Source organism: Gymnoscopelus braueri, assembly GCF_963280865.1.
Source record: "Gymnoscopelus braueri genome assembly, chromosome: 23".
Lineage (NCBI taxonomy): Eukaryota > Metazoa > Chordata > Actinopteri > Myctophiformes > Myctophidae > Gymnoscopelus > Gymnoscopelus braueri.
The window spans coordinates 6,113,294-6,136,153 of record NC_137625.1 but is presented as its reverse complement, the minus strand read 5'-3'; the positions used below and the strand labels follow the sequence as shown (position 1 = coordinate 6,136,153).

Below are 22,860 nucleotides of genomic sequence, written 5' to 3'. Positions count from 1 at the left end.
TTATGCTGCATGCTGAGTTGCTGCATTAACACATTTTCACACAACGTCTAGTAATTGATTGATTGATTGATTGAATACTTAATTAACAGTTTGCAAACAGTACAGTGGTACGACTATGCAATGATGCTAAAAGGATAACACAAAAAGCCCTGAGGGCTTGTTTCCATTGTGGTCCTTTGTGTTTTTATTATTCATTTAAAGACATACAAAGGGATAGTTCACCCCTGAAATGCCTTTTTTTCTATCAATGTTTTTGTTGCATTCCTAAGCCAATAATTTGATGACCGGCAGCGGTTCCGGTAGGAGACACTAAAGTGTCTCCTGTGTGTCTCCTACCAGAACCGATGCCTACCGGTCCGCTGGTCATCAAATTATTGGCTTAGGAATGCGACAAAAACAAAAACATATCCATGAATTCAAAACCGCCACAGTTGAGTGATTTTTTAGGTAGGGTAAGTGATTTATTTGGGTTAAAATAAGTGATTAATAGCTCTATATTCTGATTTTGTACTTATTGCTATAGAGTGTTTGTTCAGTAACAGGAGTTTCCATGTCTCTCCAGCTCTTTATTAAGCAGAAAACTCATTTTCAGGTCAGGATACCAATTGTATCCAATCAGGATAGAGAACTCAGACAGGATTCAGATTGAACAAGAGAAATTGGAAGTGATGACACAAATAATTGACAAAATGTGTCTGGTCTGTGTGTCTGTCTGTCTGTGTGTCTGTCTGTCTGTCTGTCTGTCTGTCTGTCTGTCTGTCTGTCTGTCTGTCTGTCTGTCTGTCTGTCTGTCTGTCTGTCTGTCTGTCTGTCTGTCTGTCTGTCTGTCTGTCTGTCTGTCTGTCTGTCTGTCTGTCTGTCTGTCTGTCTGTCCTCTCATAGGGACATATCGTGGAACAGGTTGTCTTCAGTGGAGTCCAGTGGTTTTTCTGCTCTGCCTGCCCTCAACAAACTGTGAGAACACACCATAAGATTGATTGAATGCTTTATTAGTCAGAAAAGTAAACAGCACGTGCTACAGTCAGACATTAAGGCTAAAAGGATCATGCAAAAAAAGTATAATAATACATGTCATGAACAAATACAAACACTAGCCTATATGTACAAAGGAGATGGGAAATTGCATTTACCGCCCCCTTGTGGTCTCCTGACAGATGTTTTGAAAGAAACCAGCGTTTCACATTCTTTAAAGGATGATGTCAAAACATTCCACATTTTGGTGGCAGAGTAGTAGAATGAGAATTTTCCCATGTTTGTTCTAAATTTTGGGTGGTACCAGATCATAGTCGCTCCCTCTAGTGCTGTGGCTGTGGTCTCACCCATGAGACATATTAGGGGGATGAGATCAGTCAGGATAAGACTAGATCTAGAGAGATCAAACTGGTTTGAGATGAGATCAGATACAATGAGTTGATATAAGAAGTGATAAGTTAAGTCATTGCATTTCTTCCATTGTGTAATAATACATTCTTCCATCTCTCTTTCCAGTGATCTCTCGTTCAATCAGCTTTCCTCCCTGCCTGTGATTGGCCTAGGCAGCCTAACTCACCTGCGATTGGCTGGAAATCGTCAGCTGACACAGCTGATACAGAGAGAGAGTTTACCTCGAGTCAGGTACACCTACGCTGCATGTGCTGTGTACGATGTTTTACTCAAGTAAAAGTAGCAATACTATGTGTGTGTGTGTGTGTGTGTGTGTGTGTGTGTGTGCAGGGTGATGGAGGTACCTTATGCTTTCCAGTGTTGTGCATTCATCTCCTGTCTGAAAGAAGTAGAGAGAACAACAGAACAAAACCACGGTACACACACACATACACACACACACACACACACACACACACACACACACACACACACACACGTGAACACTACTAATATAATGTACCCTCCAGCCTGATGCATGCTACAACAAAACTTCGGTTCGGCTGGGCTCACGTTGTTGGTGGCGAGTGGGGGACTCACTCAAGCAGTGTGTAGGCTCAGTGCTTAATTCTTAAATTATTTGGTTCCTCTCTCTCTCTCTCTCTCTCTCTCTCTCTCTCTCTCTCTCTCTCTCTCTCTCTCTCTCTCTCTCTCTCTTGGGGTCCATAAAGATATTTCCACATGTCCTCTCATCAAGTTGTAAACATTGACAACTACTTTGACATGAGGGGGAGGCGGGGCCTTTGAGTTATTTGCAGAGTCCTCTGCAACTAACATAGAAGTGAGCGTATGAGACGGATCACCCGGCTCACAGGCGCAACCCTTCTTCTAACTGTGAATACTAAAGTGTTTAAATTGTGGCGATTTATGATCGTAACTCGGTTTCATTTCATCCACGATCTTTTTCCAAAGCAGGAAGGGACATTGAGGGGAAAATGTGAAAGCTTTCATGATAAATAGCCTAAAATGAATTGTATTGTATGTGCATTTGAGGTGACGGAACACCTTCTAGAGGCCCCGGAGCGCAGGAGGCAGGTTCTGGAGCCAAGTTCCGACCAGCTCCAGCACAAATTAAGCCCTGTGTAGGCTACACTGCCAGCAGCACTGGAACAGGTGGTTAAATGAATGCCTGGAGTGGATATCATGACGCGACTTGGGGAATTTCTGACGGAGATATGGAGGTTTTCTCTTTCTAGTGATAGGTTGTGTTTATGAATGGTAACTACTAGAGGGAGATTTCAGAGGTGTTTGTACCCCCTGGAAGACGGCTTGTGTCTCTTCCAAACTACCGCTGCTGTTCACTGGCTTCACCGCTGACAGAATGAACTTGAAGCCGGGCTGAACTCGGAAACAATGCGGAACGTCTGACCAACGTCTGACCAATCACAGTAGCTGAACTAGTTCGATAGTCCAAATATTTCGGAGGCACAGAACACCCGAATTTAGTTCTGATCCCGCCCACCCGAACCTCTGAATGACGTCATATTGTGGTCTGGACCCAGTAGAACCGAAGAAATGTTGGTTGTTTGGCTGTAGTCTGCATTGGGCTTAGAGGGTCTGAAACCAACTACATTGTTAATGTGTGTGTGTGTGTGTGTGTGTGTGTGTGTGTGTGTGTGTGTGTGTGTGTGTGTGTGTACACATCCATGCGTGTGTGCGTGCGTGCGTGCGTGCGTGCGTGCGTGCGTGCGTGCGTGCGCGTGCGTGTTTGCGTGTGCGTGTGCGTTTCAGATCAGGACTTCCAAGATGAAGCAACAACACACACACATACTGTCCACTGTACACCTACACCAGGTACGCACACACACACACCACACACACACACACACACACACACACACACACACACACACACACACACACACACACACACACACACACACACACACACACACACACACACACACACACACACACACACACACACACACACACACACACCCCTACACCAGGTACATACACAAATAACAAACGTTGCATCGCGGTGCGATTGACATAGAACTAAAACTAAGGACATTTTCTCTATGATTGTATTAGTTAGATTTGTAAACACACAATACATTTTCAGTTAGTTATTGTTTTTTGTAAAGTCTATTTTCTTTATCAGTTAAAATGTCAGACAGACACACAGACACACACACACACATGCGCTCGCGCGCGGGCGCACTCACACACACAGAGTGTTTTTCTGTCTGCAGGTCCACTCCATACCTGTCTCCATCTCTTCAGCGGTTGGCTCCTGCGCGGAGGGGTGTGGCTCATCGCCGTGGTCTCATTGGTCGGCAACGTGCTGGTGGCGCTGTCCGTCTTCCTGCCGGCAAAGCCCACCTCTCGACTGACGCCTCCCAAGCTTCTGATTGGTCTGCTGGCCCTGGTGAACGGTATGATGGGAGTTTGGACCGGATGGACGGCTGTGGTCGACGCCTGGACCTATGGAAGTTTCTGGAGGTACAGAGTAGCGCGTTGGCATTATTTCAAATGATTAGGATTAGGGGTGTGCCGATACACTAATTTCACCAAACGATACGATACGATATTTGGCTCACAACTTCGATACGATTTCGATACGATACGATACGCACTTTTTTATTATGAAAATATATGGGGGAGAAAAAATGCAAACAAATAATTCTGTTTTTGCATTATTCAGACGCAAACTTATAGCGTTTCAGCTACAATAGCCGTTTTGAATCCAAATAGGGCAATAGTGTGACACCTGACCCGAAAAAAAAAAACATGTTGTCACCCTTTTCACCTCGGGGCTGTTTGCATGCCTCATTATTATTATTGTAAAAAAAAAAAAAAAAAAAAACGCTGATATATCGCGGGACGATATATCGGCACACCCCTAATTAGGATTAATAATCACGAATTTACACTGCTCTCATAGTACTCTGACAAGGTGTAAAAAATGTATTAGAATTATTTTGTGTCTATCGCAAATATTAGCACAATATTTTCAGATGGTTGTTTGCGTTCAAATACATATTAATTGCTTGAAATTGGTCAAGAAGCACTGACCTATACCAGTGACTTCCTGTGTGGGTGCAAGAAAGATGATTAAGAAGGAACAGTCATCAATGCTGAAGTGTTTGACTCTTGGAAGGCACTGGAGGAAACTGGATCCGGAAGTTTGATGGAATGCATTGCAGTCAAAGAGAGCCGGATGGACCAGCTTGTGAACAAAGACTATTTCTGAATGATTGCGTCCTTTGTCAGTTAATCGGTTCAGGAATATAAAAGAAGACATCTCACAAGTTTTCTAATCACTTGTTTTCCGATGTGCACGCTGTGTGATTTCATTGAGGCATCTAAACATCGTTAGGTATAGTTTCTGGCTCGGTAGTATCGAGAGATTTAGTTGTCATTGATCGACAGTCTTGCAATACTTTGGCCCGTTCAGAAACATACTCTTTAGATACCTCAATAAAATGATCCAGTGTACTGTGTAAGCAACACAGCAGAAAACAATATGTGATATGTCTTCTTTTATTTTCGTGGATTGAGTATTCTCAATCGTTCAGGAATAGTATTTGTTCATAAGCTTGTCCACCTCTCATTGACTACAATGCATTCCATCGAACTTCCGGCTGCAGTTTGCCTCCCAGTGAGACGAATCTGCCAGATAGAGAAAATGACATAGATCAGTGGTTCCAAAACTGGACCCCAAAAATAATTTGGGGTCCCCATATGATTAGCTTAATGTGCAACATTGTTTTCTCACTCAACAGTAAACAAGCCAATAAGTATACAGGGTCTGCACATTTCAAAATTTACAATTTAATGACTTAAGACCTTTTTCATTCCAAACATTGTGATAAGTAGCCAATCTACAAGCTCACAACGCCTCGCACTGCGAGCTGTTGTGATAGTTCGGCTATTCTCACAATATTTATCTGTGGAACTGAGTCAAACTAAATGTAATGTAACTAGAGGTTCGGGCCGCAACGCGGCCCTCACATCTAGTCGCCTGGCCCTCACATCTAGTAGCCTACAATATAGGCTATACACTATTATCACAATTACAAAATAAGTCATTTTCCTTTTCATAACTGTCGCGGTATATGGCGTTCCAAAGCTCAAATGTCCTGCTTCTACTCACACACACATACACACACACACACACACACTCACTGTGTCGCGATCTATACGATCTCTCTGAAAAGGCAGATTGCATGCCTTTATGTCCACGCTGAAGTGTGTGTGTGTCTCACGCAGACACACGGCAGTAAGTCAATACAGTCCGAAGCGACACACAGACACACACACACACCAACCCGTTCTCACTCCCAAGGCGTCACTTTTTGCCGCTCAGTAGCCCTGAAAGTGTTGACATGACGGGACGCCCTGATAGTCAAGTTTTGACATGACGGGACGCCATGAAAGTCAAGTTTTGACATCGGGTCGCCAAACTGAAAAGTTTAAGAACCCTTGACATAGATGACCTTACCTTTTTTTATAAAATACCCTGTGTGTGTACAGGTATGGCGTGCGCTGGGAGAACAGCTTCCTGTGCGGACTGAGTGGCTTCCTGTCTGTGTTCTCCTCTGAAACAGCCCTCTTCCTGTTAACCCTTGCTGCTCTGGAGAGGAGCAGAGCCCGCAACACGCTCACTCAGAAAGGTATGGATGTACACGACTGCACGCACGCACGCACACACACACACACACACACACACACACACACACACACACACACACACACACACACACACACACACACACACACACACACACACACACACACACACACACACACACACACACACACACACACACACACACAAAGGTATGGATGTACACGACTGCACGCACGCACGCACACACACACGCACGCGCACGCGCACGCACGCACACACACACACACACACACACACACACACACACACACACACACACACACACACACACACACACACACACACACACACACACACACACACACACACACACACACACACACACACACACACACACACACATATGGTATGGATGTTATTTGTTAAAGACTGCTTTACATCAAATTTACAGGGCAGCACCCTAGTACACTACCCCGGTACTTTTTACATAATTTTTTATAGTAACGTTATATTATCAAAGTCTTGGTGCTTTGCCAATTATTTGAGGGCCCAGTTGCAATATCCTCACGGCCCATCAGCGGACCCTGGCCGGCTGGCCCACAGGTTGGGAACTTTAAAGTAAATGAAGAATGATTTTTTTATGATATAATTATATTATGTATATTATATCATATTTATAATCTCTCTCTATCGGTCTGCTCTATGTCTCTCTCCCCACCAGTCTCTCCATCTCTCTCTCCTCTCTCCCTCTGTCTGTCCGTGTGCGTTTGTTTCCTGTTGGGTTTCGTGGCGACTCTGCCCCCTCTGCTGGCCGAGGACGGAACTACATCCCTGTGCCTCCCTCTGTTCTCGCTCTCCTCCTGTCTCTCCTCCTCTCTCTCCCTGCTCCTGCTCAACTCGCTGTGCTTCCTGCTCATGACGCTGGCCTACGTGCACACGTACGTGCACACGTACCGCTCCTGTGATGTCGACGGTTCGAGCCCCAGGGAGGAGGAGGAGGCTGTGATGACGCGTCATGTCGCTTTCCTGATCTTCTCCAACTTCGTCCTCTTCCTGCCCGTGGCGTTCCTCTCCTTATCCTCCCTGCTGCACCTCAAGGTTATTATAAATTTGTTTTTGAATTTTGGTTTAGTTCTATAAAATGTTTAAACACTTAATCCCTCAATATAATTTGTTTTGTGAACTGGACGTGAGTTACAAATGAAATGTACTGTAGCTTTTTTCCCTCAACAAATCTCTTGTGTTATGAGCTTGAGCTTTTGGCTAATGTTCCCCACCCCACCCCCAGAATTTGAATGCTGGGTTCCAAGTGGTTGAAGTGGGTTTGTTAGTTTAGATTTCATTTTTTGAAAAGTTTTAGTTTAGTTTTTATTAGTTTTAGTGTTAGTTTTAGGTTTATTTATTGTAATGGTCAGTAGCAACATTCAAAGAGCTCAAAAGAATTGTGAAAATAACTAATCTACAAGCTCAAGACGTGTCATGATGCGACGCGTTGGGAGGTTGCAGATCGGCTATTTTCACTATTTGTGAAGATTTTGTGGGCTTTAAACTGGCACAGCTAAATGACTTATGTATGACATATTGGCAACGACTAAAACTAAGGGCATTTTCTTTTTTTGTAAAGCCTCGTTTTGATTTTGATTTCAGCAAAAAATAAAGTTTTGTCAATTCTAGTTTTCAATATTTTGTTAGTTCACTGGTAGGCAGGGTTCTGAACTGTCCACAGCCCTCCTCTGAGACAGAGAGTGAGTAGACAGAAATGATGCCATCTTATAAATGAGCCTTAGTGAGAAGGACCAATTATATGAAGAGAAGGTTGACAATGGGTGAAAAGTGCTCCTATGATAGCCCACTGCATCTTCCCACCGCACAGCTTAACACAATGTTAGGAATGATCATTCCTAATAATAATTTACATGCAGTTTCAGCATGTTATTTAGACAGATGCTACTGTAGGTTCATTGTTTAACCTGGTATCATATAGTTTCAATGTACAGATTCTTATTTTGATAGTATATTGCTTACTGTAAGTCGCTCTGGATAAGGGCGTCTGATAATCACTGGTTCCCAAAGAAAATTAGCTCGACACCCAAGAGGGAAATTTGATGTATCCCCAGGACCCAAACTAGTGAAAATAACAAATCTACAAGCTTGTAGATCGGCTATTTTCACTACTTCTTAAACATTTGTTTTGTAATTTATGGATTTTTTTGAATTTTTTTTCATTCATGATATTATTTTTGAAAAGAATAATTAACAAATATATAAATTAAATAAACAAAATTTGTTAAATTTTTTGGGGGATTTTTAAAATGTTGTCCCACTGTTTGGGAACCATTGTGCTAAATGCCCAAAATGTTAATTGTAAATTGCACAGCTGGAGGCCGTCAAAGGAGCGCTCCTCCTGGTGGTGGCGCTGCCCGCCTGCATCAACCCGCTGCTGTACCTGCTCTTCACCCCGCTGGCCCGGGACGACCTGCAGAGGGCGCTGATGGAGCGCGCCCCGGGAGCCCTGACCAGGAGGACACAGAGAGGAGGAGGTCTGGGGCCGTTGGGTTGGCTGTACAGCGACGGAGGGGGCGGGGGAGGGGGAGGGGGAGGGGGGGGCGAGGAGGCAGAGAAGAGGTCGTGCGATTCGACGCAGGCGCTGGTGGAGCTGGGCGGGGCCACGGAGGATGAAGAGGAGGGCGAGAGAGGAAGAGGAAGGCGGGAAGTACGACGGCCCGTGGCGTTTGTTGTCACCTGTCACTAGACTGAGATACACACCCGCATGCACACACACACACACACGCGCGTGCACGCATATACAAACGCATGCATAGGATCAACTATAGAGTACTGTGTAGGGCTGGACGATATCACTATTATTTCAATCTTTTGTTTTCTATATTTCGATACGTTAATTGCCCAGTCCTAATACAGTATAATGGAATGAGAATTCAGACTTTTAATTCCCTGTAACTTTTTTACAATGTAATTTTGTTTGATTGATTGAACTATCTGTATGGTAGAGTATGTTAATACAGTACAACTTTTAGGCCACAATTGGGGTGGTTGTATTTGGTCTCCCTGTTTCTTCTATCGAGACATTTAGATCCTAGTGTTTAGGTTTGGACACGACCTTTGACACAAGCCTGTTTCTGGTTTCTTTCCATTTTGACATCAATTTCACATCTTCTCCCCTGAGCAAGCAGGCAGGCTCTATTAGCTTAGTGGTAACATTTTCAGCACTTGTGCAGGAGTCCCGGGTTCAAATCCTGGGTAGAACAGGAAAGTTACATAGTGCATCTTTAACGCTAATAAAGTCTCATCTTTTAATTTGCTAAAGGAGCGCTAAAACATTGAAACGTGCCGGTGAAGCGTCATTTTTTTCCGTGCTGCAGCACTTTAGTAAACAGAAAATAAATGTTCAGGTCAGGTTGTCAATTTTATCCAATCAGGAGAGAGAACAAGATAAAAAGATGAAATTGGAAGTAATGACACATAGAAGTGAGCAGATCAAATTGGAACTGGAACACTATAAAATTGAAGCTGATAAATGGGTTCTCTCTCCTGCTGATATTGGCCATTGTTCAGGCCCACCTGAACATGCCGTTTCTGTTTACTAAAGATCTGGAGAGATGGGGAGACCCGTGTAACTGAACAAACATTCTATAGCAATGATTACTATCAGAATATAGAGCTTTAACCTCTTAACAAAATCCTTTTTGTTTTAACCAAAAAATATAACTTATAACACCTTTAAAAATTTGGAGAAGCACAGGGTTAAAGAGACATTGCACCTGTGTGTCAGAATTGTAATGTTTGTGTGAGTTTCTCCACCCTGCGTACACACATGCTGCACACAGATTCACCTTGTGCAGGCTTTGAACCTGGGGGGGGGGGGTGTGTGTGTGTGTGTGTGTGTGTGTGTGTGTGTGTGTGTGTGTGTGTGTGTGTGTGTGTGTGTGTGTGTGTGTGTGTGTGTGTGTGTGTGTGTGTGTGTGTGCATGCTTGTATTACTATACCTGTAGCTGTTTGGGCCAAATGGCCCCCACGAGTATGGTAGAATTTGAGAAATAGACATTCGAAACGCAGGGTTTTTGTTTTCTTCAGTTTTTTGAAAAGTAACAGGTTTGGACATACAAGGTTTCCACCCGACAGCAACGACATTATAAAAAAAAATGACCTGTTACTTTCAGTGGCGCTCGGTATCAACGTCTTCCATGATTATTTCCTTTTTGTAAACTATTGTAAAATATTATTGAATGTTTGAGTATTTTAACCTGTAAAAGTGATATTTTCATTATGTAAAAAAAAACATATTCTGTATATATAAACACCTTTTCTAGTAATCTACTTTTGAGTCTGTTTATTTTATTTCAATGTGTGTCTATGTGTTTTCAGTGGAAACAAATGTCTTATCTTTCTTTTAAAACAAAGTGTTTGCATGTAGTAGACTCACCCAACATTATTATGGAGAAGTAGTTAGCTTGTAGATAGAAGCAGTGGTGGACAGTAACAAAGTAAATGTACTTACAGTAACTAATAATTATTGTATTTGTACCATAATTGTACCCTCTGTATGATATATGATTAATAATGCAAAATAAATCACAAATATACGATGCATGAATTTACTATACTGATACTGCATGAAATTACTAAGTGTTAAAGTACTGGATTACTTGCTTTTAAAAATACTTAAAGTATTCAAAAGTAGAAATTACAAAGTACATTTTCCTTTTAATATCAATGCATTACTGTATTGAAATTGAGACATTCATTTTGCTGGACCAGCTTGAGAACAAACACTATTTCTGAACGATTGTGTCCTTTGTCAATTAATCTGGAATATAAAATAATTCATAGGTTGCTTTCTAATCACTTTTAAATGTGCACACTGTATAATTGTATTGAGGCATCTAAGCGTCATTTATCGTTTCTGGCTCGGCCGTATCGCAAGATTTGGTTGTCAGGTGGTCAATGATGGTCAGTCTTGCGATACTTTGGCACGTTCAAAAACGTACTCTGTGCTCTTTAGATACCTCAATAAACGTATAGAGTCTTTTATTTTCCTGACAGAGTATTTTATTAAGGTCTCCATCATTTAGAAATTGTGTTTGTTCATAAGCTGGTCCACCTGACTCCAATAAATGTATTCCATGGCTGTTTGCCTCCCAGTATGACAAATCTGCTGGCTGGAATTGCTGGATAGCGAAAATGACATAGATGACAATACCTTCTTTTTAATTACCTTGGGTTGTATTGGTGTGGTTTGTGGGCATTATGAATAATGCACCATTCCATGGTGTATTCGTGTTGTTTCTCAGCTTGTGGGCAGTGTGTTGATGACGTCTTGTATTATGTAATATACTTTATTATTATATATCTTTAAATGTTTGATGAATTGAATACACAGGACCACAATGGGAAAACAAGCCCTTGGGGCTTTTTGTGTTATCCTTTTAGCATCATTGCATAATCGTACCGCTGAACTATTTGCAAACTGTTAATAAAGTATTCAATCACTCAATCAAAGTACATGAACGCACCATTTTATTATGTTTTGGTGTTCTTTCCCAGTGGTGTAAAGTAACTAAGTACATTTACTCAAGTACTTTACTTAAGTAAACATGTGAGGTATTGAGGTTATTTTACAGGAGTATTTCCAATTTTCAATACTTTTACTTCACCTCCACTCATCTCAGAGGCAAATATTGTACTTTTTACTCCACTACAATTATTTGAAAACTTTAGTTACAAGTTACTTTGTAGATTTTGACTACTATTACAAAACATACATTAACCACTTAAGCCCTATTTAAACTTTATCTATTTTCTAAATATCTTTTGTACATTTTAGACATAATGATAACTTGTGAAATGAGTACATTCTGCATAATGAGTACTTTTACTTTTGGTACTTTAAGTACATTTTGATACCAATACTTTTGTACTTTTACTCAAGTACATTTTCATTACCTGACTTACTTGTAACAGATTGTTTTGATACTTTTACTTAAGTAAAAAAATGTAGTACTTTTTCCACCACTGTTCTTTCCCAGGTTTGTGAACGCACCATCTGACGGTGGTTTATCGGTGCTATTTTCCCAGGTTTGTGGGCATCGCTTGAACGCACCATATCGATGTTCTTTCCCAGCTTGTGAACGCACCATCTAACTGTGCATCGGTGGCGTTTCCCAGGTTGTGAACGCAGCATCAGTGTCATGGTTGCTGTTGGAATATAAGCTGCAGACAGGATCCTGCTTCTATGTGTTCCTGTGGAACGTTGCATCATTGTGCTTTTACCCGAAGACAATTAAAACCGCCATTAAACATCCCCCGCACACACACACAGGTGAGTTGACAGCTATGACGTTATTTGTGACACACACACACACACACACACACACACACACACACACACACACACACACACACACACACACACACACTGTGTCAGTGTACAGTACAATATGCATGTTAAAAATATGAATTAGCCTTATAGCTTGGTTTAGCAGATACATCATTCATCAGAAAGCAGCTGTCTGTCTGTGTGTGTGGTGTTACACCGACATTGGTGACTTGTTGAATTATTGGACTCCGGAAGTCGCCGTTTAAAGGAGGAGTTCACCCAAAAAATGATTTATTTTCTATCAATTGCACACCCTATGAAGCCTTGAATCCATGGATTCTTTTTTGTTTTTGTCGCATTCCTAAGCTAATAATTTGATTCCCGTCTCCTACCGGCTAATGTATCCGGTAGGAGACACAAAGTAGATTATTTGTGTCTCCTACCGGAAATACACACGGTCATCAAATTATTGTCTTAGGAATGCCACAAAAACAAAAGTAAATCCATGAAATCAAGGCTTCATGGGGTGTGTAATTGATAGAAAATAAGTAATTTTTTGGGTGAACTCCTCCTTTAACGAACGAGTCGTTGTTAAAGCCCCGCCGGAGACCGAGTTCCACGGGTCACCGGTTTGCGTGTGACATCTGTCATTTCTGCCCACTATTAGCTGACATGCTAACGGACGCTAGTCCCATTCATCTGTCATGTCCAAGTGTCACGTCACAAAACGCTTCATTTAAATACGAATGAGGTCACCACACTGACCGCATTATTATGGTTTCTGTCACATGATGGTGTTATTGTAATAATAAGGTTACATGAAAAGCAGAGTTAGCTTAACGGTGATGTTAGCCGTCTGCGAGTGTAATTTAAAATGCAGTGGTGGAAAAGTAACTAAGTACATATCATACTCAAGTATTGTACTTAAGTACAATGATGAGGTATTTGTACTTTACCTGTGTTAATTTCAAAATTTCAATACTTTTACTTCTACTGCTCCACTATCTCGGAGGCAAATATGATACTTTCACAACAATGATGAACACTTTAGTTACTAGTTACTTTGTAGATTTTGATTATTATTAGAAAACATACATTAACCACTTCAGCCCAATATACATTTAAGGCCATTTGAAAATAGCCGATCTACAAGCTCATGTTGTGATGTGACTCATTGTGAGCTTGTAGATCTACTATTTTCTAAAGACCTTTATACATTTGAAAACTTGTGACGTGGGACATTCTGCATAATGAGTACTTTCTACTTTTGGTACTTTAAGCACATTTTGATACCATACTTTTGTACTTTTACTCAAGTACATTTTGAATACCTGACTATTACTTGTAACCGAGTATTTCTACATTGCAGTATATTATTGGTACTTTTACTTAAGAAAAGAAAATGGAGTACTTTTTCCACCACTGTTTAAATGAGCATAGAGGGAAACCTGGCTCTGCCAGACTGCCACCAAATAAAACAAACGCTAACATTAGCTTAGCTTCCATTTTTTTGTGTTTATCCACAAGTTTCCTAGGGCATGGTGGTGGGCATCACTTCCTGTTGATTTGATCCCTGATACCTGATTACATCGAACACAATGAAATGGTGTGGGTGTGAATGGTGACCTTTGCCATTACTGTATGTCACCATGACCAGGTTTTTTTTTTATAGGACCATATATCTGTGTTATTGCATGGGTAGCCTGACTGACTCACTATAACTCAGTGGTTGTTGCACTCTTTCATGTCAAGGACCCCCACATTAATATGCAATTGACCACGGGCACCCAACTGAAAATGTCATGTGCCATGGAAAAAGCCACAATACAGCAAGAACGCTATGTGTTTCTGCAGCTAAACACCACCACACTACTCCAGTGGCTGGTAACTGCTGAGGGAAATGATGGATAAAACATTTATATATTGTTTTATGATAGCAGTGAGTGAGTTAGTACATGATAAGAAAGTGTGTTTTTACTGATATGTAAACATTGGGCTAATATTGGCCAGACTGTTGCCTCCCACAATTTTCAAATGTTTCCGGTCGTACAGTCTGGGACTCGGAAGCTCTGATCATGATTAGAATATAAACCGGATGTGAAGCCTCCTCCCCACTTCCGTTTCGTCTTTACAGTCGCGCAAATTTATCCTAATATAAATACAAATCATCTAAGTATATTTAGCTTGCTGCTTAGCAGAAATGGAAATAAAATAATAAAATGTAAAGATATTTTAAAATATATATTTTCGTGAACGGAAGTGCCAGCTTCCTCTCTCGGATTTCGGGAGTTGTAGTTCCAGACTCTATATAGCATTCAGAGATTGTGGAATAGTTGTCTGGCTACGCGAGACTAGGCTAATATGCCTTTAAACCACAATGAGGAGAAGATGGCTGTACAGTAAGATCAAACTGAAAAGATATAACCTAGCACTTTGAGATTTGCAAGAATTTAAAAAGTGTTATAAATAAAAAATATTATTAATATTATTATTTGTGTTATTATTATATATATATAACCTTTATAACCAGTAAATACATTGAGACGTAGGTCTCTTTTACAAGAAAAGCGGTTATGTGACACAAATACAAAAATACAAACGACAAAACAATACAAAGCACAGCCATACCGACGAGGTAAAATGAGATTAAGAAATCAGAGAAATTGGTCTTAGACATTAAGATTAGGGTATTGTTTGGTAAATGAAAGCTTATAGTTATCTGTCTGCCATATCATTCCAGATGCTAGCTGGTCAAATCCAGACTAAATATAGTAAGGATAGCATAGCATCGTGACGATAGCACCGTGATCATGTCACGAACACCAGTGTAGCCTGTAGTTTCATGAGGGCCCTCCCTGTCAAGAGTGCAATCTTTCCTTTTTGTAGGACAGCAGTGGTCGACTCATGAATAAAGATGACCCGGTTTTCCTCCCTAGTGTGCCCTGCGTCTCTCTAACTCACTGATTCTCAACCTGGCCCTGAGGAGATTGCAAGTGGACCACCAAATAACTGGAAAAAGATTTGAATGATAATATAACATAAAAATAATGTAAAAAAAAAAAGAGACCGTATTTACTACGTTTTCTTTAAAACCTTGACAAAAAAAGTTTTCTTTGTGATACCGATAAATAGGAATTTAAAGTATACTAAGTACGATAGATCCATTGACCCAAGCCAGAACACAATGGATTGATTGTGAAAATGCATCTGAAAATGCACGTGGCTCTCCCATCTGATAGACCACGTGGGTCTATATTAATAGAGAAGATAATGTGTCCCTCCCCGGCTATAGATCCTAGTATAGAGCTTTTATACTGGTGATAATAAACACGCACGCACTCACTCTATCCCTGGTCATCATCGTGTTAGTCATAGGATAGAAAAGCAGCTGACTGTCTAACAATGCATAACAAACTGTGTGTGTGTGTGTGTGTGTGTGTGTGTGTGTGTGTGTGTGTGTGTGTGTGTGTGTGTGTGTGCGAACGTGCACTGTGCTTGTCTCTTCTGTCTCTTTCTGTCTAATTTTACCATCCCTATCTCTACTTTTCTCTCTCTTTATATGTCTGTCTGCCTCTCTTTCAAAAAGTGTATCTGATGGTGAAGGAATGAAGATCAGTATGGAAGGAGAATGTCGTGCCAATTTTATTCATGATAGAAAGCCAACAAAAGTTATGTCATGGCACTTTACATGTAATAATAATAATAATAATAATGATAATAATATCTCTACATATTGAAGAGCTGGGTTTAGAAGGTTTGGAGGGTGTTGGGCTTCTCTGAGAGTATTGGGGAGTGTGTTACTCAGGGTTGGGGCAGCAAAAGCCCTATCGCCCCAGGTACTGTACTTAGTCCTGGGGACCTCCAAAGAGGTTGGCGTCACCACCAGACCTGAGGTTTGAGGAGGTCGAAGAGGTAGGGGGAGCCATATTGTTCAGTGCCTTGTAGGTGGCGAGTAGTATTTTTTAAATGGATTCTTTGTTTGACAGGAAGGCAGTGTAGGTCATGGAGGACTGGTGTCATATGGTCTCTGGAACGGGTACTGGTGAGCAGGCGGGCAGCTGAGTTCTTCTGAACATATTAGAGTTTATGGAGGACTTTGGAGGTGGTGCCATGGAGGATACTGTTGCAATAGTCGAGCCGGGATGTGATGAAAGCATATGGAGCAGGTCAAGATCATATAATAAATCCCAACGATTCCCCCATGAACAAGCAAGAAAAACCTCCCCTTTAACCAAGTCTTGAAAACCCTCTAGACTGAGTAAGCTGGACCTGAGTTGGCTCTGTACTTGGACCGTTTTTTCCCCCGTCCACACCAAATCTCTTTGCCAAAAAATTGCAGATCTACAAGCTCACAACGTGTCGCATTGCGATGCATTGGTCTGCCATTTGAGAGAGAGAGAGAGGGGGGGGGGGGGGGCAGGTTATTGTGGGTGTTGTCTCTGTACTACCTGACCATCTGTGTTGTTGGCACAATGCTGACACACACACACACACACACACACACACACACACACACACACACACACACACACACACACACACACACACACACACACACACACACACACACACACACAGGTGAACTGAACAGCAACAACAACTAGTATAATAACGGTCCACAGACAGAGAGAAGATGAGGCTCAGCCAGTAGACTAGACGGTGGAGCTGATCCTTCCTGAAGCGTCACACCAGCTTATTAGACAGTTGTAAAGGAGCACTTCACACATTTTCAACCTCATAATTGGTATTAACGCTCATTATAATATGGCACCATTTCTGGCTATTCACTCTGTGTCTCAGAGGAGGACTGTGGCTGCCTACCAGTGACATCATCCGATCGGTAGGCAGGGTTGGTCATTTCAGATAAGATTTTTTTGTTGTTAAATGTATTTTTTTATTAATGCGCTAACAATGGCTTCTATTTCAGCAAGAGAAAGGCTGTGGCTTCTATTAGCTTGGAATCCCCATCCATGATGTCATTGGTAGGCAGGTTTTATCATGAGCATTAGTGAGGACCAATTATATGAAGACGAGGTCGAAATAGTGGGTGAAGTGCTCCTTTAAGTAGTGGTCCACCCATTGTCAATGGCCAAGGCCTTAATATTAATGATCATGGTGATCATGTAATAATAATTTTGCATATCTTATGGCTGTCGTGCTGCTGCAGCATTCTAGTACAATACCCCCAATATCTCCCTATCGCCACAGGAGGCAGAGAAATGGTTTCGTTAAATTAGGGAATGAGGCTTTAATGGAGGCAGCTGGATGCAACCCGATACCTACCCACAATCCCTCGGGTGTAGGGTTACCTCGGGTCTCCATGGAGACAGACAGGGAAGGCCATTGATTGGTTGGTTGGGTGAGGTAGCTGACAGGTGGGATGCTGACAGTTATCTGACTCTGTTGAACACAGATGTACAGAGTGTGCAACAGTAGAACCATGATCTGATCCTAGATCAGGCAGAACTTGAGACTTGCAGCGGGGGTCTTACTTCAACGTTTTCTTTCAGGCAGAGGAGGACCCCTTAGCTGAGAGAGAGATGAAGCGGGGACCCCCCCCCCACTACATATATTGTATAATAGTGTTGCAGATTCAACTTTTTCATAGATGGCTTCATTGACTTGTTTGACAGCACTATCATCAGTGTTGTGTAAATTTATGTTTGTTTGTTTGTTTACACATTATCTTCTCTATTAATATGCTGGATTCATGTTAATGTGCATTTTCAGACATTTAACCACCTCAAAAACTTGGTAACCACCTCTACACACAGATCTACTCCCTCTACACCGAAAATAGTCGATCACCAAGTCAGCTTGTAGATCTGCTATTTTCTGCAAATGTTCCCCCCAGAATAGGGATCTTAGGGTTCAAGTGGTTAATACAAATAAAACATTCCTATCACATAAAGATTTGGCGGCCCTTTTGTAGTAATTCTGAGGACCCCCCTGTTGACCCACCTTCATCATATCTTATGGCTGTCACAAACGGCTGTCACAAACGGCCTTCATGAAAAGTTTCAGTCTGGCTTTAAACCTGGCCACAGCACTGAATCTGCTCTCTTGAGAGTTTTTAACGATTTGCTTTTAACTGCTGACTCTGGAAGCTCCTCAGTCCTGGTCCTCCTGGACCTTTCATCTGCCTTCGACACTGTAGATTATGCCATTTTACTATCACGACTAGAACATCACGTAGGTATATCTGGCACTGCCCTGGCCTGGTTTAAGTCTTACCTTGCGGACAGAAGTTTCTCTGTCCAATTAGGTGACTTTTCATCTCCTGTGGCCCCCCTCACGTCTGGAGTCCCCCAAGGCTCTATCCTTGGCCCCATTCTGTTTCTTCTATACATGTTGCCATTAGGGTCAATTTTCACCAAACACAACATTCCTTTCCATTGTTACGCTGACGATGTCCAAATATACCTACCCCTCACTACCAATGCCCAAAACTCACTTAAACGCTTACAGGACTGCATGGACGATATCAAAATATGGATGGACACAAATTTTCTAAACCTCAATGAAAATAAAACAGAAGTCATATTCTTTGGCCATAATACTGCTCCATCCACCAACAACATCCTGGGTTCCCTCAGCACAAACATCCGTTCCTCCGTCAAAAACCTTGGTGTCACCTTTGACAGTACCTTCACCTTTAACAAACATATTAGTTCCGTCATTAAAAGCAGTTTTTTCCAATTACGCCTGTTAGCGAAAGTCAAACCATATCTTCCACCCAAACAACTGGAGATGGCAATCCATGCTTTCATTAACCTCACTCCGTCAAATGGAAGAAGCTTGCGACACACATTTTGTTTCACAGCGTACTTGCATCTGAGACTCCGGGCGCAGAATCGATGACAGACGGAGTTTCATTTTTTCAAGCTACTAGGCAGGTGATTGGATGATCCCGCCCCTAGCAGCCGCTGATTGGTTCGTATGCGCAGCGGTTCGGGCAGCTTTACTCTGTGAGCAATCCCAGACCCTCCTTCCTGAAACCAAATGCAATGCAATGCATGAGATTTCCGGAGGGAGGGGGTGTTTACCAGGCTATGCTTTCATATCTTCTCGACTAGATTATTGCAACTCCCTACTCTCCGGTATCGATCAGTCCTCACTCAGGCGCCTGCAGCTGGTGCAAAATGCGGCTGCTCGCCTCCTCACTGGTACAAAAAAGCGAGAGCACATAACCCCAGTTTTAGCAGCCCTCCACTGGCTCCCTGTCAATTTTAGAATAGATTTTAAGCTTCTTTTATTCACCTACAAATCTCTGCACGGCCTAGCCCCCTTATACCTGTCTGAACTTTTGGAGCCCTATATGCCAGAGAGAGCGCTGAGGTCAGCCAACCAGTTGCTCTTAGTGGTTCCCATAACCGGGCTGAGGAGTAGGGGTGACCGCGCCTTTGCTGCTGCTGCTCCCAGGCTCTGGAATAGCTTGCCCTTCTATATTAGAAGTGCCAATTCTATTGAGGCTTTTAAATCCCTTCTTAAAACACACTTTTATTCTTTAGCTTTTAATCACATTTGAGTTCATGTCTTGATCTCTTGTTGTATGTGATGTGTGACTTTGATGTTGTCTCACTCACATACTTTCCTGTTTGATGTTTTTCTGTCTCTCCATGTACAGCACTTTGGTTCAGTTTCGATTGTTGTAATGTGCTTTATAAATAAAGTTTGATTTTGATTTGATTTGATCATACCACAGTGCTGTGCTGCGCAGCAACACACATGACACGTTGGAGCTTGTAGATCGGATATTTTGGGAAAAATGGCAGGTTGATAGATGAGGTCTGTCAAGGACAACAGTGTGTAGTGTGTATGGAAATAACACTGTTTTGAAGCAAGTGAAAGAGTAATCTGAGTTCCCAGAATTTCTCGCATTAAAACAGAAGGGGCGAGAATCAGTGAAAGATGGACGAGTGAGAGAGAGAGAGGTTATTGTGGGTGTGTTGTTTCTGTACTACCTGACCATCTGTGTTGTTGGCACAATGCTTACACACACACACACACCTGTTTTCACAACAGTTTTACTATCGGTGAGGTATAAGGATGAGCTAACAGACTCTCTCTCTCTCTCTCTCTCTCTCTCTCTCTCTCTCTCTCACAGATGTGAGTGGTCTTGCTGACTGGCTGTCAGACTGTTGTGTACCTGGATCAGCCACAACCATGGTCAGTTATATTTAACTGTAACATGTTTATAGTGTTAACTATTATTATTGCATGATGATACGCTTAAGACAAAACAAACAATAACGGCAACAGCAATACTTAACCAAGTAAGCTGACAACATGAAACAAATAACCCTTAGCCATTCATTGTCATTTGATAGTCATACCCATGCTAAATGGACATACGATTTCATACCATACCATTATCATATTACCATTTTTGCAGTATTGTTTAAAAGTGTTTTTAGAATGATTATTACAATGATGATGGGCATTCACTGTGTCTATACAGAGTGTATGATGAGCTACTACAGCTGCTATGGCTAACAGCAGTCAGAGCACTGAACCTCTGGAAGGATTCCATGAAGTCAACCTGGCTTCACCCACCACACCCGACCTACAGGTAAACTACCACCTAACTACCACCCGACCTACAGCTAAACTACCACCTAACTACCACACCCGAACCTACAGGTAAACTAACCTACAGCTGAACTACCAAACCTGACCTGCAGGTAACCTACAGGTACCTGATCTACAGATAAACCGCCACACCAAACCACCTACTCTAACTCTATGTAAAGGAAAGAACTGAAATCTGGAAATTGATCATTGTTTCCCAATGTGATTTTTCTCTCAGAACCAAGCAGACCATCGCCCCCCCACCCGTCAGACTGCACCCCCCACTGCGCTGTACCGCACCTCTTCCCTGGGCGGCCCCCCGCCATCCCCCCACGCCACGCTGAGAGCTGACCAGCTGCCCACACAACCCGTCTACTCCACCCCACGACACAATGGAAGGTGAGGAGAATAGAATAAGACAAAACAGAGCAGTGGTTTTAAACTTGGGTGTGGCAAGTTGTGCGGTTAGTACTGGCCAGCTGATGGTAGGTGTTGCGCTCCACCTCAGCAATCCATCTCCCAGGGGTCTAGCTAGCACATTGAAACAGGGATAGACTCTGTGTTCTTGGCTGATGCCTGTCGTATTTCCCAAATACTAAGAATAACGTGAATCGAACCGAGTTCTGTGCAACTTAATTGACTTCACTGATACAAACGGGGTTAAAATTATTATAGGGTTAAAATGGTTGAAAAAGTTGGTATTCTTACTCGTATTTCCCACTTCCTGCTCCCCAACAGTGTCCCAGGCCTGGAAGTGGAGCCTGCGGCAGCAGAGGGCGGGGCCAATCTCCTGCCTGGAGAGGAGGGGGAGGAGCCAGGTGGTTTGATGGACAGTTTGTCTCATCTGAGGAGTCCCTCGGTCATGGAGGTCAAGGAGAGAGGATACGAGAGACTGAGGGAGGAGCTGGAGAAGGCCCAGAGGGTAACGCACACGCACACACCTTACTACTATACTTGTGAGGGCATCAACATTTTAGGTCAGCAATGTTATAAATGCCGTTTTTCCTTTTTTTCCCTAAAGCCTGAGTTAAGCGAGTTAAGGTGAGCCTACCTGCGGTATTGCCAGCTAGCGTTAGCTATTCATGATAATAAGTCTCCTCATCTCCTTTAACCCATTAACACCTGAGGCCCATTCTACAATTACCTTCTAAACCATTAGTTCTCAAACTCTAGAACTGCTGCTCTAAAGCACTGTTCTAAATGCTAAGAGTTTTCAGAAAAACATGATGCTATATATAAAAATAACACAGAATTCTTTCCCGGTTTTAACACATTGTGTGCCAAAAACGGTCCGGACCGTTTTTGAGAATCCATGCGTCATGTGCCATAAACGGTCCGGACCGCTTTTGGCCCATTTATTTTAATACGTAACGAAACTTTGGGATCATCCAAGGAGTCTCTGAGAAGGAGAGGCCGGATGTGGATCCATGTCAAAAATCCTTCCGGTCGACCACTCCAATGTTAACTCCTTGACTAAAAGCTTAATATCTCCATTTCTTTTTAACGTGGTGGAAGTGAGCCGCTTTCGATCGGCGATCACTCTGCAATACTCTGCAATGGAGGATCGTGTTAGAAATATTATTGTTCCAGGCGTTAGTCGGGACCCTCCGCCGTCTCGCACGCACGCTTTGTTTACATGCACTTCCGCGTCGGGGCTGCTACAGCACGAAACGTATCAACGTAAGTGGATGGAAGATATGCAGGCACTGAACGTACCCTATTTTAATAAACCTCTGGCACACAATGTGTTAATGGGTTCATAACAAAACTTTCCGAGGGCCAGTGAGACCGACTGCATTCCAGATGTCCTTATCGCTGCCCTCCTGCTCACCAGTACCCGTTCCAGAGACCATATAACACCAGTTCTCCGTGAACTTCATTGGCTTCCGGTCAAACAAAGAATCCACTTCAAAATACTACTCGCCACCTATAAGGGACTGAACAATCTGGC

At 42.4% G+C, this 22,860-nt stretch overlaps 2 protein-coding genes across 3 annotated transcripts in view; both read left to right on the top strand.

Annotated features, from left to right (window-relative positions):
• The window catches only part of LOC308079225 (leucine-rich repeat-containing G-protein coupled receptor 5-like), a gene marked incomplete at both ends in the record, with an annotated part of 47,571 nt that extends 38,818 nt beyond the window's left edge, over positions 1–8,753 (top strand). The window contains 7 exons of the mRNA XM_080420601.1: positions 883–954; positions 1,489–1,614; positions 1,714–1,799; positions 3,621–3,870; positions 5,905–6,044; positions 6,756–7,099; positions 8,379–8,753. Coding sequence (XP_080276727.1) covers positions 883–954; positions 1,489–1,614; positions 1,714–1,799; positions 3,621–3,870; positions 5,905–6,044; positions 6,756–7,099; positions 8,379–8,753 — 1,393 coding nt within the window. The remainder of the gene's footprint in view (positions 1–882; positions 955–1,488; positions 1,615–1,713; positions 1,800–3,620; positions 3,871–5,904; positions 6,045–6,755; positions 7,100–8,378) is intronic.
• A 3,420-nt stretch (positions 8,754–12,173) lies between these two features.
• The window catches only part of rab3ip (RAB3A interacting protein (rabin3)), a 31,051-nt gene continuing 20,364 nt past the window's right edge, over positions 12,174–22,860 (top strand). For both annotated transcript variants that reach the window (XM_080421531.1, XM_080421530.1), the window contains exons 1-5: positions 12,174–12,341; positions 20,446–20,507; positions 20,800–20,910; positions 21,148–21,308; positions 21,648–21,831. In XM_080421531.1, the coding sequence (XP_080277657.1) occupies positions 20,827–20,910; positions 21,148–21,308; positions 21,648–21,831 (429 nt within the window). In that variant the 5' untranslated portion in view covers positions 12,174–12,341; positions 20,446–20,507; positions 20,800–20,826. The remainder of the gene's footprint in view (positions 12,342–20,445; positions 20,508–20,799; positions 20,911–21,147; positions 21,309–21,647; positions 21,832–22,860) is intronic.